This window comes from Drosophila obscura, unplaced genomic scaffold, assembly GCF_018151105.1.
Source record: "Drosophila obscura isolate BZ-5 IFL unplaced genomic scaffold, ASM1815110v1 contig_4, whole genome shotgun sequence".
NCBI classification, from domain to species: domain Eukaryota; kingdom Metazoa; phylum Arthropoda; class Insecta; order Diptera; family Drosophilidae; genus Drosophila; species Drosophila obscura.
In genome coordinates this window covers 11372058-11387136 of record NW_024542828.1, presented here as the reverse complement: position 1 = coordinate 11387136, position 15079 = coordinate 11372058, and the positions used below count along the sequence as shown (strand labels likewise).

Sequence of the window (15079 nt, the reverse complement as noted above, 5' to 3'; positions counted from 1 at the left end):
AACCTCATTAACCCAAGGTCATCTCCTTCTCTCTCTCTCTCTCTCTGTCTGCTTCCAGGCTACACGCAGCACATGCAGCAGCCACAACCCAGCAGCCTTGGTGTGGAGGGCGGAGCACGACTGCTCGCCCGAGCAGACTGGGGCGCCCGCCTGCCAAAATCCGTGGAACACTTCGAGGGACCCGCTCCGTACGTCATCATCCATCACTCGTACATGCCCGCCGCCTGCTTCAGCACAGCGGACTGCATGAAGAGCATGCGCGACATGCAGGACTTCCATCAGCTGGAGCGGGGATGGAACGACATCGGCTATAGCTTCGGCATCGGAGGCGATGGCATGATCTACACCGGTCGCGGCTTCAACGTGATCGGAGCTCATGCCCCCAAATACAATGACAAGAGTGTGGGCATTGTCCTCATCGGAGATTGGAGAAGTAAGATTAGGGTCGTAGGCCGAATTATCTGTAGATTTCTAACGGACTGCTCTTCCATTCTACAGCTGAATTGCCGCCCAAGCAGATGCTGGATGCTGCCAAGAGCCTGATCGCTTTTGGCGTGTTCAAGGGATACATTGATCCCGCCTACAAGCTGCTGGGCCACAAGCAGGTGCGCGACACAGAGTGTCCCGGCGGTAGACTCTTCCAGGAGATCTCCACGTGGCCGCACTTCAACAATTCGATCCGTTTCAACACAACGACGGAGCAGCCAGCACAGGTCCAGCCACAACCACAGTCACAGTCACAGCCACAGCCCCAACCCAAGCCACTGCCTGTGGTCCCCAGGGTCTAGTTTAGCTCATACCTAATCCTAATCCCCAATACCATACAAAGCCACACGAGCTCTCGGCTCCCCCGCTCAATGCCAAGGAGTTCATTCAGTATTCATTAGATGTCTCTCTGCGAACATTTCACAAATAAAGCAATTTCTAGATGATAACACTTAAGCGAAACCCTCGCCATGCCACGCCACGCCACGCCCCATCCCCGTCCCCACCATCTGTCAAATCGAATGGCAATTAATTTGTGTCAAATTCGATTTGGATGGGACAAGTTTTTGCCGGGACGACGGCGATGGACGAGGCGATGAAATAGTCGTCGACCCCGAGGGTCGTCGTCCATGATTGCCCGCTTTGAAATTGGGGGGGGACAAAAACGGGGACTATATTTCCACACGCAAGCTTCTGCCATCGAAACGAGGGTACAAAACAATTCAATTAATTATTAAAGGCCCGTGGGGAAGTCACATATTCAAATTTCAAAAGCACAAATCGCCTCTAAATCGTTGCTTTTTATTTCCTGTTGGCTTTAAAACTGCCCCGCACCGCCTCGTGTCAGCCGATGAGCATAAATGGTGCATACTTTTCGACGGTGGCAAAATAAATATACTCACTGCATACACAGTGGCGAATGAAATACTTAAAATTGGCGCCAACTTTCAGTACGGTTAGTTCCACAAACAGACACATGCAGATATGAACGTTCCACAAACAGACACATGCAGATATGAACTTGTGTACATCCCATGTAGATATCATGGAAGGCGAATTCAATGAAGGGGATCTCGACTCTCAACTGTTTGCTATCTGTGCCAAATCTGTGCCAAATTTAATGCGAATCGATAGATAACGAATGCATACGTGTGGAAGGTGAATCTGCAACAGACTCGCCTAGCCCTAGTCCAATCGATATGCGATCAATGGGACTATAAATACAACCACGCACCCGCCGACGATTGCACGGCTCCCTGCATAAATGTCAACCGTTTCCGAGTTTCCGATGTGATTGTGATTCGAGCAGCCCCCACAGCCACACATCACGAAGACAATGTAAATATTGCAAGCAAATCAGGGAGAATCATCGCAGATCCATCAGCATCGCATCGCACGCATCCAGGGAACAGAACCGAAACAGAATTACTAATGGGTTTGGATTTTCTAGACGAGTGGTTTCTATCACAGGGTAAGACGGCCCCGCACCTCCACTGCCCTTTCCCAAATCTCCCGCCCCCCACGAAATTAGCTGAGACACCCACGCGACACAGAGGGACTTGCGTAACTTCAGAGTCTGATAAGAGGCGTGAGTGGGAGTAGGACGAGGGACGAGGGTGGCTATCCTTGAGGTGGGCCACAGATATCGGGTTATTAATAATTCCATGCGGATTCCATTGAACCGAGGGGCAGCTGCGGCGTGGCTTTGTAGGCGGTGCACCTGCTATAAGGTCAACTGGATCCCACTCTCTCTCTCTCTCTCTCATCACTCTTTCGCTCTCCAAATGAAAAACGATGCTAAAAATATTCTTCCTCTGTCGGTCAACAAAATTTTCATTTCATTATGCTTTTCACAGAACAACAGAGCCAGAGAGAGAGGCATAGAAAGAGTGCCAGCAAGCAGCTGAGAGGAATCTGTGAAATTTTTTAATTTTTCAGGCATTTTCGGCCTGCTTGGAAAATATATGAATTTAGTTTTTGAAACGCCGTCATAGGCGCTGCTGTTGCCTCCTCTGCGTTTCGGGCCAAAAGAAACCACTTCGTTACAGTGTTTATGTGTATGTGTGTGATACGTGTGTGTGCGTGTGTGTACGTTTAATTTGCGGTTGTGGCTGTGTGGGTGTTCGTTTGACCCATCAAAACCGCTTTTATACTATATACAACGAAAACTGCATCAACATCGGGCGAACGAGCCAATTAATACATATCGAAAATACATATATCGAATTATATGTATATACATATGTACATACATATATCCAAAAATATAGCCACAAATCGGTGTATATATATGGGGGTTGCAAATGCGCAGAACTTTCTATCGCTCGCAAAAGTGTCACTGCCTCCGCCGTCGATGGCCTCCGAATTGATCCCATAAATCTCTGGACAGTGGAATCATGAATGGTGTTCCCAAAATAAATATATACTCGCACATACATGGCCCATCGAGCGGTGTATTTTTAAACTATTTGTTGACAAGAACGACGGCTCCCCCCTTCCGTCTTCCCTCTTCCTACTGCTGCCACTACAATTTTCCCCCAGTTAACAATGTTAATTGAAAATTCGGTTTTTCTGACCAAAAAACAGCCCTCCGTTCGCACTCCTCTCGCTCCCTCTCTTTTGCCTCTGCGATGATGATGATGGAATATTCCTAAGTATAATTTTTATTTGCATGTCATGTTTAATTAACGCCTCCATTGAGAGGGAGAGGAATGAAGGGAACGAACCAGATAGGGGCCAAAAAATTTGCAATCGCCAAAAAAAAAAAGTGGAGGAATTGAAATGAATACGGAGAAGGAGAAGGAGGAGAAGGGGAGGGACGCAATCCAGCGAACAGCCATGGAAATGGCAATGGAATGAAACAAATTCGGATTTCATTCTTCCCCTTCCTTCCCCTCCCTCACGCACACACTCTCCTCTCTTTTTTGTAGACATACAATAAAAAAAAAACAAAAAGAAAGCGCCAGAGATGTGTGTTTCCTTTTATTCTTTTCGATTTGGTGCCGTTATAGCACGCTCCCTCTCTTTCGCTCTCTCTCTCTCTCTCTGAGAGCAATCCTCTCTGGGCGCGTCTCTCTTTCTGCTTTTTTTTTTTGCTTTCTTTGGCGCTGGCTGGCTGGCACAAAGAACCTAAAATTAAATATTTTCGCCGTTTACATATCGCAGAGGAGGCAGTGGCAGAGCAAATCGTTTGTTTTTGTTGCTATTCACGTTTCACTTGCTGTTGCTGTTGTTGCTGTTTTTGCTGTTGCTGCTGTTGCTGTTTATTGGAGTGCATATGTGTATGTGCATTCACACACCACACGGAAAGAGCATATCTAGGCAGTCGACTGGACGCACCTACAGTGAAGGCTCTGCCTGGGGAACAGCCACTCTAACATTACAGACAGAACAGTACCGCCAGGAGAGTGTCCACTGTGAGCAGTGAGCAGATGAGTGGACAAACAGTAAAGGTTCACTCCAGAATTGTCCAGACTCGTTGCATAGCCGTCCCTTCACATTCTCTAGCATGACCAGGCACGGACACAGTTACGCGAAAGCGTGATGGCAGATGTCTTTTTAGTTGAGCCTTCACTGTGCAGTGCACTAAGCAGTTCGCTAAGCAGTGTGACACTCAGGCAAGGCCCTCTCCATGGTGTCCACACTGTCGCTGTGGGTATGCCTTTCCGCCAGGAGAGGCTTTACTGTGTGTGCGCACCAAAGCATTCCATTCCACACATGCGTTGATGCAATTGTGTCGCTGTCCCTGTCCCTGTCCGTGTCCCCGACCATGCCACTGAGTCCGTGTCCCTGTGTGTGTACTCGTTCCCCCGTCCATGACTATGACTATGACACAAAGGCCTACATTTTGTCTCTCGGCAACAACAACAACAGCCAGCCAGCAGCAATGGCAACAAAAGCAAAAGCAAGAAAAAGCTAATGAGCGCATTCATTTAAAAATAACATTAAAATGAAACATTCCCAAATATACAACGAATTCGAATTGGACTGAAAATATCCCAAACAGCTGTTGCCCATCGTCGGCACCGGACCGCGAATAAATATCACGGCGAACAAAATCTAACAGAAAACAACACTAAAAAAATTAACAAAAAAAAAAAAGAATTATCAAAAGAGAAATAGAAATCCGCGCAAGAACGAACAAACCAACGAGCCGAACCAAAAAAAAAAATACAACGAAAATCTGAATCTGAATGAAAGAACTTTTTGGACAAGTCGTCGCGACTCTCCCTCGACGGCGGTGCTAATGTGCAAAGTTTTGTGTTTTCATCAGCAGGAAAAACGACGCAAGAATTTACGGAACATTATTTAAAAAGTGTGTGCGAACAGACGGAGACGACGAACGGGACGGCAAGTGCGCAGCCCTCTCTGGAGAATTAACGGTAGAGCGAGCAGAGCGGCAGAAAAAACAACCGTAAAAGGAAGCAGCAGAAGCAGCAGAAGCAGTAGCAATGCCGTTTGTGACACCCCGAACGGGGACGAGCAGTGCAAACAACAGTGCGGGACGCACCACATTCCGCCCGCCGTGGGTGAAGGAGGACGCCGCCTCAGCATCCAGTGCCACAGCCACAAAGCCCACGACCACGCCCTGGGCTAAGAAGGCAGCGGCAGCCGCTGCCGCCAAGGAGAATGGAGACAAATCCGTTCCAGCTGCGGCCACAACGACAGCAGCAGCCAACAGCAAGGCCAAGGCAGCTCCAGCCGTGACGACCGCGAAGAAGACAACCCCCGCGGAGACGGCTAAAAAAGCGCCTGAGCCCGTCAAGAAATCCTCAGCAACGACGACAGCAGCAGCAGCAGGCAAAAAAAATTCGAATGCGGAGCCCGTGAACAGCAAGAAGGCCCCGGAGCCAGTCAAGAAGGTGGCTCCCACTGCGGTGACCAAGAAGCCAGTGGCAACGAAGAAGAAGGAACCAACGCCACCGCCCGAATCCTCTTCGGAGGAAGAGGAGAGCGAGGAGGAGGAGGAGGAGACTGAAGAGGAGACCGAATCCGAGGAAGAGGAGACCGAGGAGGAGACCGCATCCGAGGAAGAGGACGATGACGACGATGACGACACAACGGTGGACGAGAAGGTGCCCGAGCACGTGAAGAAGGCCGCCCAGCTGCGTCCGACGACCGTCAACAAGAAGCCGGAGCCGGAAAGTGAGTTGAAACAGCGTTTCACCCTAGAGAAACCCAAGTTGAGGAGCGTAGCGGTGGTCAAGCGAGACAAGTCGATGAAGAAGGTGCCCGCCCAGGCAGAGGACGAGGAGGCAGAGGAGGGGGAGACGGAGGAGGAGCGCGAGCGCCGTCTGCGCTTCAAGCTCGAAAAGCCCAAGCTGCGGCATGTGAAGCGCGAGGAGAAACCGCTGCCCAGCAAGAGCACCGACGACCTGGCCAAGATCCGGCCAGTGCTCAAGAAGGTACCCAAGATCGATGAGCTCCTCAAGGAGCCCAAGGAGGAGCCCAAGCCCGAGTTCAAGACCAAGACCCTGCGGAAAGCCCCGTCCATAAAGCGCGAGCAGAGCATCAAGAATGGTAAGTGCCACAGATCCGATCCTGAGACGGAGAGACCTGGAAGGTGGTCGTCTAACCCGATGCCTAAATGCCAAATGGAAGATTAACCAAATAACCACTGCGAATGGATCGACTACAAACCGCTGTAAATTATTGCTGAAGCTTTTCTAATCGTTAATTTCTAACCAGGTGATGATTGTGGGCGATTGAAGGGTGGGTATTTGAGAGGGGAAATTCAGGGTAAAATGAGCTTTCTTTTGCGTATCTCTTTGTATCTTTTATATCTGGCAAAAGGCAAGGCCAATAACCGTCACAGCGACAACAACAAGGCAAATAAAGCGTCAACATGGCGTATGAGTGATATGTGCAAGAGAATTGCTCATTCGATATGGTAGCGTGAGTAAATACGTACAGGGATGACTGCGTGAGAGAAGCTAAAGATAAGAGAAGGCACAGTGGAAGTGTAGGATCAGCTTTGTGGCTTTTCACTTAGAGAATCATTGCAAAATATACATATAAGCAGGGGTCCTCCCAATGGGGTATATCCACACACTCCTTCAGCTGGAACATTGTACATATCGCTGCTAAGGAGTTATCGTTCTCTAGGGTAAAGGGTGCACATCTCTAGTTCCCTAGTACCTGCCCCTCACCCCCTCCCTAGCAACATGCACTGTGATTGCTCATTTATACACCAGAAAATACATATACAAAAAAATACGTATACGACGTGTCTGTCTATACGGATATGCAGCAGCAGCAGCAGCACAGTACAGAGTACAGAGCACAGACAGTACAGTCATATATCGTACGTATTTGCACAGGAGGAATATATATCAACTCGAAATGAGTGTGTAAAAAATATTTCATCAAAATGTTTCGGCCAAACAAAAACCACAAAGCGCATAGAGCAGTGGCAGAGCGGCAGAAAGCCAGAGGCTGGGGCAGGGGCAGGGCCGGGTGAGGGGTGTGTAGGAGCATGAGAGGGACAGTTGGAAAAACAAGGCCATAAAGCAATATAAATATCATTTTTTATTTATTAAATTTTAGTGAGTGTTGTGCATTGAGCCGAAAGAGGCGCAAAGTGTTTTTCCCTGCAGTTTTGGTCGAGTTTATATTTCTGTTGGGGTTCATGTTCATTTTTCGGGGAGGGAGGATCCAATCCATTCACCCACCAATCCTTCCAACCATCCCTCTGGAAGTGCAAACAAAGTAAAGGTATTTTCATTTTCTAATTCCGTATTTATTGCCACACACTCGTCTCCGCCACGAATCAGGCACTGAGAAGGTCGTAATTTTCTAATGGACTTTCTGGCCGCGAGGCTGGCCTGAAAAAACAGGCAGAGAGCATCAGATCCGGCGACAGAAAAGACAAAGACATTTGGCCGTTGCATAAGTATGCTGTCACCTGGCCTCAAAAATTGAAATTGAATTGCACAGAGTCGTCTCCAGGCCCAGGACAGGCCATGTCTTGCCATGCCTTGCCATGCCTTGCCATGGCCCAAGGTGTCCCTCGGGGGGGAGAATGGCAACTAAAATGAAGTGAAAAGCTCGTTAGCCTTAAGCGTGGGACAGGGTCTTGGGGAAAGGTTACGTGTGAGGCAGTTAACTTTTCTTTGTCCCCTGTCCTAATCAGTGGGCAATAACGTGACCGCAAATGCGTCCTAATCTTGACCGACAAACAAAGGGATCCAGCAGAAGGAGCAGCAGCAGCAGCAGCAGCATCAGCTTCAGGAGGAGGAGGGTCCTGGTTCTGCTTCTGCTTCTGGGTCGCCAAAATGAAGCACCGGCTTGTCCTTTAAAGCTGTCACCCCATCGCCCATAGAAAAAAAAGGCAAGGCCGAAAACAAAAAAAAAAGGAAAAATGAAGGCAAAACATTTATTTAATGTGTTCGGATGAGGTCCTAGCCGAAACGGGTCCTGGATCGAGGATGGAGTTTGAGTGGAGTTTCTTTTTTATGGCCTAAGCAAAATTCATGATTATTGCTCATTCTGTCAAAACTACAACATAAAATGGAATGCTCTAAAGCCAGATGAGGAATGCTACAGGGGGGTGGGAGAGGAGGGGGAGCTTGAGTCTTTCCTTTCTGCTTCAAGGACCTCCCACAACTATCGGACGTCGGAGTCGGCATTGGAACTGTGTCTCCGATACAGGGGCAGGGGAGGGAGGGGAGCGGAGCGGAGCGGGCCAAAGGAAAGCTGCCAAAGATATATGGCAATGTGCTTGATAGAGTCTAACTAAATGCCCCATTTATATTCAAATATCCGCCACTAAAAAACAAAACGAAATAAAAGACGGCGGTGGCCGCAAAAGCAGGGTCCCCCTTCTATCCATCCTGCTGTCCATCCACCATCCACCATCCACCGAGGGGTGGGGGTAGAGTAAAGTGGAGTCCTTCTTCCAAAACAAAACAAAAAGGACAACAAATATTTTCTTTTATTTAAATGAACCTCATCTGTATGTATGCGTGTGTAGAGGCGATGCGATGCGAGAGCCTCGAAGCCTGTGAGGGCGGTGCTCCATTTTGGAGCAGTCTTTCGTGTCCTTCCATCCATCCCTGTTCCTGCTCCATTTATGGGTGGGGTCTCTGCTCTGGGGTCTGCTGCTGTCATTAGAAATGTCGACTTTCAATAGGTGAGGCTCCATTTTCTCCCCCTCTCCATCTGTGTGCGTCCCTTCTTCCAACGATGCATAAAAGATGATTAGGCTCTTTCGAATGGTCAAAATGACGTAAAAGGAAACCGTTCAAAGCACAAATAAACACACACACACACACAGCCCCTCATCTATTGTATCGTATATATACGAGTACGAGTTTTTGTACATATATATGGATTGGCCTTTAGCTGTTGGCCATAATTACACTGGGCGACAATGAAATGGTCGAATGAATAATGGGATTAGAAATTAGATACAAATGGCAAATTGAAAATTGAAAATTGAAACAGAACCCGTGAAAGCCTCCTCTCTCCTCTAAGAAGGAGAACGAAGGCTCTAATTAAAACTAGAGGCTTGAAGCCTTAGAGGTGTGTCTCAGAGAAGGGCTTAAGGTGTGAAAAAAGGTTCCATTTGGGGGCTATACTGGAAGGAGTGTCCCTGAAAGGACTCCTCTTTCCTTGTACATAAAGTGACATCAAAAACTCCAAGTTGGCTGAAAAAGTTAAACAGCAGTAAATTCTTTCATTTGGGGAGCACGCACTGAAATATTTGGAAACTTTTTTTAAGTGCGGAACCACAACAAAGTAGACTTCTGTCTCTCACTCTCTGAGGGTTATAACCATTCTGGTTTTACACCCCTCAGTGCTTAGTGTAGCCTTTAAAGCGATGGCTCTATCTAACACGCTAATCATACGAGGCCAAAGAGGGGGCCACAGCTCTCCCTCAATCTCTCTCTCTCTCTTTTTGTGAGATATATGGACTGGCTGAGCGGTGCTCCATCATCGTGCCGCAGTGGAGACAATGAAGTGAAGCTGCAAGCTGGAAAGTCACTCATCGGAGTCACCCCTCTGTCTCTGGATCTGCCTCTGCCTCTGTTGGGGTACCCCATTCACAGTTTCATCTTCTGGTTGAGCATACAGAGGAGTGGAGTACCAGTGGCTGTGCCAGTGCCTGTGCCAGTGCCAATCCCCCTTCCACAGACCCTGTTCCCAGCGTGATTCAATGACAACGGCAACATTTGTGCATGCATAGAATATTCTGATGATGATAACACAATGGTTGCAGAAGGCAGGAGTTCCAGGGGGGCATCCCTGAGAGTGAGCTGGCAAAATTTATGTTTACATACCACCGCCATTCATTGTGATGGAAGGAAGGGCTGTGCCGTAAGTGCGGGCTTTGCGGTATATTAAGTGGGTAGCATCGTCTCAGAGTCCCAGTACCCCACCCCACACCACACTCCCGTTGCTTTTTATTTAAATAAGAAATAATTTTGTCGACATGAATGAATGAAGACTTTTATCTGCTTGGGTCACCCTTCCTCTTCCATTTTGGAGGGGAGCCCAAGCCCAAACCCAGAAGCCCCCACTCGGAAAAAGAATGAGAGCTGCTTTTGTTTTCGTTCTTTCGTTTCGTTTCGTTTCGTTTTGCTTCCACTTTTGTTTGCCTCTGATTTAGGATAACTGCTGCCTGCCACCGTTGTGGCAGGGACACAGGGAGGCCTCCCCCAAAGATAGAGCGACAGACAGAGTGAGATTGAGAGGGGGAGCATGAGAGTGAGAGAGCGAGAGCATGGTATGGTCCATAAATTACCAAACTAAACGCGTCCTCAATTGGCTGTCCAAAAGTTGACCACGTATTTTAATCAGAGCAACCATTTAGGGAGCAGTTGTGCCACCGGAGGAGTTCATTAACATGCAGACACGCCAGGGGGAGCAGAAAGGAGGTGGCAGCATCCCCTCCTAGACAATAATCAAGTTTCTCTTTTACACTGATTTCATTCAACGAAAGTAACACGAGTTTGGATTAGTTTCTTGCTGCCTCCGCCAGGTGCAGGACAAAAGGCTGGGTAGCAGGGGGAGCAGCAGCATGAAGTGGAGTCTGAAAGGAGTCTGATGGGTACATTGGTACGTGGCCAGACACTGAGCAACTAATGCACCGCCGTGGCAAAAGGCAGCGAACCACTTAAAGATTAAGTGCAGAGCCAGCGAGGCGCAAACCAAAGGCAAAGCCAAAACCGAGAAAATGGCGAGGGAAGGAGCTACAACGCAAAGCGGCAACGATGGTGGAAGCTCAGACAAAGGATAATGCGGTGGCTGGGTGCCTCAGTGGGTGGCGGCCTTGACGCCCTCCCTCGCCCATCCAGAATGTAGGCGGTGGCGGAGGGTTCATTCAAACAAAGCTAATTAACAGATTTGTCAGCTTTTCATCACTTGGCGGCGACGGCTTCTCTGCTCTCTCTCTCCGGCTCTCTCTCCCAGAGGGTGCCCTCTGTTGTTTGACTTTTGCACTTTTTTTTTTTTAAACAGTCAACAAAACAACAACAGCGGGAGCAGGCTGGGGGAAGAGTGGGAGTGGAAGTGTAAGCGAGACAAACAGACAGCAGCAGAACATAAAGAATGCAAAGTATTCGATAAACACACACACACACACAAAACAACAACAAAAAAACACAATGCGTGTGAGTGTGTTAGACAGAGAGAGCTAGATAGAGAGAGAGAGAGACAGAAAGGGAGAGAGAGGAGCAGAGTTAGGTTATGTAGAGAGCTGAAGAGAGCTCTGGAAAAAATCGAAACTGGAAAAAGTTTTTCAATTGTTAATTACGAGGCCAGAGGGAGAGGTAAAAGGAAAAGCCAGGCAGAGGTAGTGTCGACCTCCAATAAGAGAGAGAGAGAGAGTATGGGAGATTGTTAGGCCAACAATTTAAGCGGAAATTTATTAGAAACAGCTTGCCGGAGGTGTACTCCTCCTGCTGCTGTCCAGACTAATTGGCCTCGTTAACAGGACTGCAACATACCCCCAGATTCAGGCTCCACAGCACACGAAGAAGTAAACGAAACGAAGAAGCGTAGGATTTTAAACTAACTAAAACCGAAAAGAGAGCAGCGATGGGGTGCGGAGGGTGCCCTACGGAGGAGGGCAAAGGATTCGACCAAGGAAAAGTCCGGACAAAGTAAAAAATGCAATCAAAGTTTTGCTACCTCCTGCTGACTCCACCCCCCATCCTTTCGGACGAATTGAATGGTGTTAAAGCAATAAAACACCATCAAAGCCAGGCACAGGCAGCAGCAGGGACAGCGGCACTGAGGCCCTACTAACTTTTCAATCTCTGCTGCAACTTCCGACAGAGATAGACACAGAGAGAGAGAGAGAGGTACAGGGACACAGAGCCATGCCGTGTGTCTGGGTGAGTGAGCCACTCTCCTACGCCAATTGATATGTATGGCCCCGTGCCGGAAACTTTGAACAAACATCCACATGGAAGGGAGGGGTGGGAAGGGAATGGAAAGGAAAGGAGGATAGGATCCAAACAGACAAAACAAACAAACAAACAAACAACTGACACAAATTGCAAACTCATTAAATTAAAATTATATTTAATAACCGCGAGCGCACGCAGCGAGCGCCAGGCGTCGATTTGCTCTAGTGCCCCACAATACCGAAACAACATCCAGCCATTCCATGCCACATGCCACATGCCACATTCCACTTGCCATGGCCCCCATGCCCACCCATTCCTTTACATTCTATTCCATTCGGTGTGCTGCCCGGTAAGGCTAACTCTACCCCACGCTCTGTGCGCCTTTCTCTGTTTATTGCAGTTCCAGCCCCACCGCCACTGCCCTCTCTGGTGCCCAAGGCTCCGCCACCACCGCCCCCGCCACTGGCCATCGGCGAGAAGCGTGTGCTCTCCAGCACGCAAAAGGCGAACATTGAGAAGCTGAAGTAAGTCTGAAGTCGGGAGTCGGGGTGTCGGGGATGAAGGATGACCATCTCTCATGGTTTTCCTGTTTTTCGGTTCACAGAACACGGCCCAGAAGGCGCCCGGACTGGTCCGAGATGATGAAGGAGGTGGAGAGCGGCAGGAAGCTGCGCCATGTGGCGTGCAACGATAGGTAAGTGATTAAAGAGAGAGCTGGAGTGGAATCCTCAAGAGACTGCTAACATCCATGCTCCTCCCTACGCAGATCTCAGCCCATACTGACATGCAAGTCGATAACCAAAGTGGACGAAAAGTTCATCTACGAGACGGAGAAGGACAACTCGCACAACAAGCTGCTCCAACAGATCCAGGGCGGCATCAAGCTTAAGCCCACGCGGACCAACGATCGCAGCAAGCCCGTGCTGGATGGCCTGCGCAAGTTCCGCCGCCAGATGACCATCGAGGAGCAGCTGCAAAAGTCCCAGTCGAAGGTCAACATGCTCTGCGAGGCACCCAGCAGCCACGCCCTCGGACCGAGCATTGCCAGCGCCCTGGGGGCGGGCAGATCGCGGCCCAGCATCGGCTCGGCCATGTCCATCGATGAGGAGAGCCCCGACGAGCTGGACGACATCGACAAGATTCGCGACGACCTGCAGAGCACCAAGCAGATGCTGGCCCTCGAGCTGCGCAACCGGGAGGCCCAGGAGCGCGAGAACAAGAAGCTGCTGGCGAAGATTCGCACTCTGGAGACGGAGCTGGAGCGGGAGAAGTCGCGCGAGAAGAACCTCGAGTACGGGTCCAATGTGATCGTGGCCACCATGGATCCCACGCCCACCGCCGAACAGACGTACGTGAATTCGCTGAAGAGCGAGGTGGAGGATGCCCGCAAGGTGTCGAAGGAGGTGGAGAAGAACTACCAGAGCACCAGCGAGCAGCTGGTGGAGGCCAAGACGGAGATCGAGGAGCAGCGGCGACAGATCCAGCTACTCGAAAGGAAGCTAGCAGCGGCTCTCCAGGTCAGTGGGGGTTCACGGATTGGGTATGATGGGGCGTCGCTCGAAGTGTTGTCAGTTGAGGGGGGAGGCGGGGTCCGTAACACCCATCCGTCCATCCGCCATCTTCCTCACAGGTTCTCCTCCGCACATTTTCAGCGTTTCCGGCGCAGAGAGTAGACGAGGAAAGAGAAGCTAACGAAGCCACCGCAAATAGTAGTGCCCCGATTAGTAGTCCCCGCGATTAGTAGTTTGTAAATAGTTGTCCATAGTAGCGCCATAGTAGTAGCCATGGAAACGAAACGAAATGAAACAAAACAGATCGGCTGACAACACTCTTTACACACATATCTGCTATAGGGAATGGGATGGGAGCAAACACAGGGAGAGATGTGGAAATGCATGCTCGGGCGTCGCTTTCCAATGGTGGGGGGGGGGGATACCCAATTCCCTGAATGGTCTGGCCACTGTACAATACTGATCGACACTTTGAAACACTTAACTACAAGCACACAAACTCCACATTACAACCCCACAGACACGCCGCCCCCAATTCCTCGAACGCTTTCTCGCCTTGCCAAGAAATTGCAGCCAAGCCACTAACCTGATTAACCCATTGAACGCTCTCTTGCAAGGGCTGTGCGACACCAAGCACTAACAGACCGCACATTAGTAATTGCTTTGCTTACGACGACGACGACGATGACGACTACTACGACCATTACTACGTCGGCAAGCACGCGCCGCACCAGGTAAAGCCACGCACCAGCTGCGAAGGAGATTGCTAATCCCAAAATTTGTGATTTGTGCTGCGATCCTGCAGGGCGGCGGAATGCTGGACGGCTCCAGGCGGTCGAGCGATGCCAATTTCGGGCGCGACAGCTCACCGGAGCTGGATCTGGAGGTGAGCGAAAGCGACCCAGACGAGCCCGAGGAGAAGAAGACGGAGCGCAGGGAGAAGCGCGTCGGCAAGGAGCTGAAGGTGCTGCGCAGCAAGCTCACGAAGGTGAAGGTCAAAGAGGAGGCGGCCAAGAAGGAGAAGGATGTGCTCAAGCAGGCCATGAAAAAGAACCAGGAGATTCTCAAGTGAGTTTTGCCCCACCTGCTAGCTATCCATTTGGATTGCAGCCTCTAAAGGGGACTCCCTTGTCTGCGTCCGCAGGGAAGAGAACAAGAAGTTCAAGAAGCTGGAGAAGGAGGTTCAGAAGATGGCCGCCTCGATGAAGCTGGACGAGGACGATGTCGATGGCGAGGACAAGGACGATGAGGAGGAGGCCGGGGAGGAGCACGAGAGCGAGGAGGAGGAGGAGTCCGATGATGAGTCCGAGGAATCCGAGTCGGGGGAGAGCGAGGCGGAGACGGGCAGCGAGTCCGAACCAGAGGTGGGTCCAACATTTGCATCCTTTTATGTGCACTCACCCAGCTTTCTTCCTTCCTTCCTTCCTTTGTTGCACCGTAGGACGCGGCTAACTCTGCGAAGAAGGCTAACGTGGAGCCGCGCGTGAAGAAGCACGAGAGTCGCTTCGCGGCGATGAAGAAGTGCAACGTGCTGCTGCAGGCAAACGTCGACAATTTGCAGGACCAAATTGTGCAGGTGCGCCACCGGGCCACCAATCTGCAGGACGAGCTGGACGCGGTGATTGCGGATCTGGGCTTCTAGGGCGGTCAGCGTCTTTTTTGTTTTGTTTATGTTTTTATGTAGATTTTGCCGGAAGGTCAGTGTGACCGCGGATTTACCGATAAAAT

General features: G+C 50.0%; 3 protein-coding genes across 14 annotated transcripts in view; 2 read left to right on the top strand and 1 right to left on the bottom strand.

Annotated features, from left to right (window-relative positions):
• LOC111070273 (peptidoglycan-recognition protein LB) overlaps positions 1–942 on the top strand; it is a 15894-nt gene extending 14952 nt beyond the window's left edge. For all 6 annotated transcript variants that reach the window (XM_041595155.1, XM_022360714.2, XM_022360715.2 and 3 more), the window contains 2 exons: positions 59–433; positions 499–942. In XM_041595155.1, the coding sequence (XP_041451089.1) occupies positions 59–433; positions 499–788 (665 nt within the window). In that variant the 3' untranslated portion in view covers positions 789–942. The remainder of the gene's footprint in view (positions 1–58; positions 434–498) is intronic.
• LOC111070272 (trichoplein keratin filament-binding protein) overlaps positions 1–15053 on the bottom strand; it is a 26212-nt gene extending 11159 nt beyond the window's left edge. Inside the window, exon 1 of the mRNA XM_022360713.2 lies at positions 14753–15053. The gene's annotated coding sequence lies outside the window, so the exon portion shown is untranslated. The remainder of the gene's footprint in view (positions 1–14752) is intronic.
• Positions 1722–15079, top strand: LOC111070271 (DNA ligase 1). Of its 7 annotated transcripts, none has more exons than XM_022360710.2 (8): positions 1722–1824; positions 12241–12364; positions 12445–12534; positions 12607–13357; positions 13969–14085; positions 14157–14419; positions 14496–14715; positions 14793–15079. In XM_022360710.2, exons 3-8 carry the CDS (start codon positions 12479–12481, stop codon positions 14991–14993), a joined length of 1608 nt encoding a protein of 535 aa, XP_022216402.2. In that variant the 5' UTR covers positions 1722–1824; positions 12241–12364; positions 12445–12478; the 3' UTR covers positions 14994–15079. The 7 variants fall into 7 exon arrangements, with proteins under 7 accessions (XP_022216402.2, XP_022216400.2, XP_022216401.2 ...); XM_022360708.2 differs by lacking the exon at positions 1722–1824 and adding an exon at positions 1840–1957; XM_022360706.2 differs by lacking the exon at positions 1722–1824 and adding an exon at positions 4923–5631.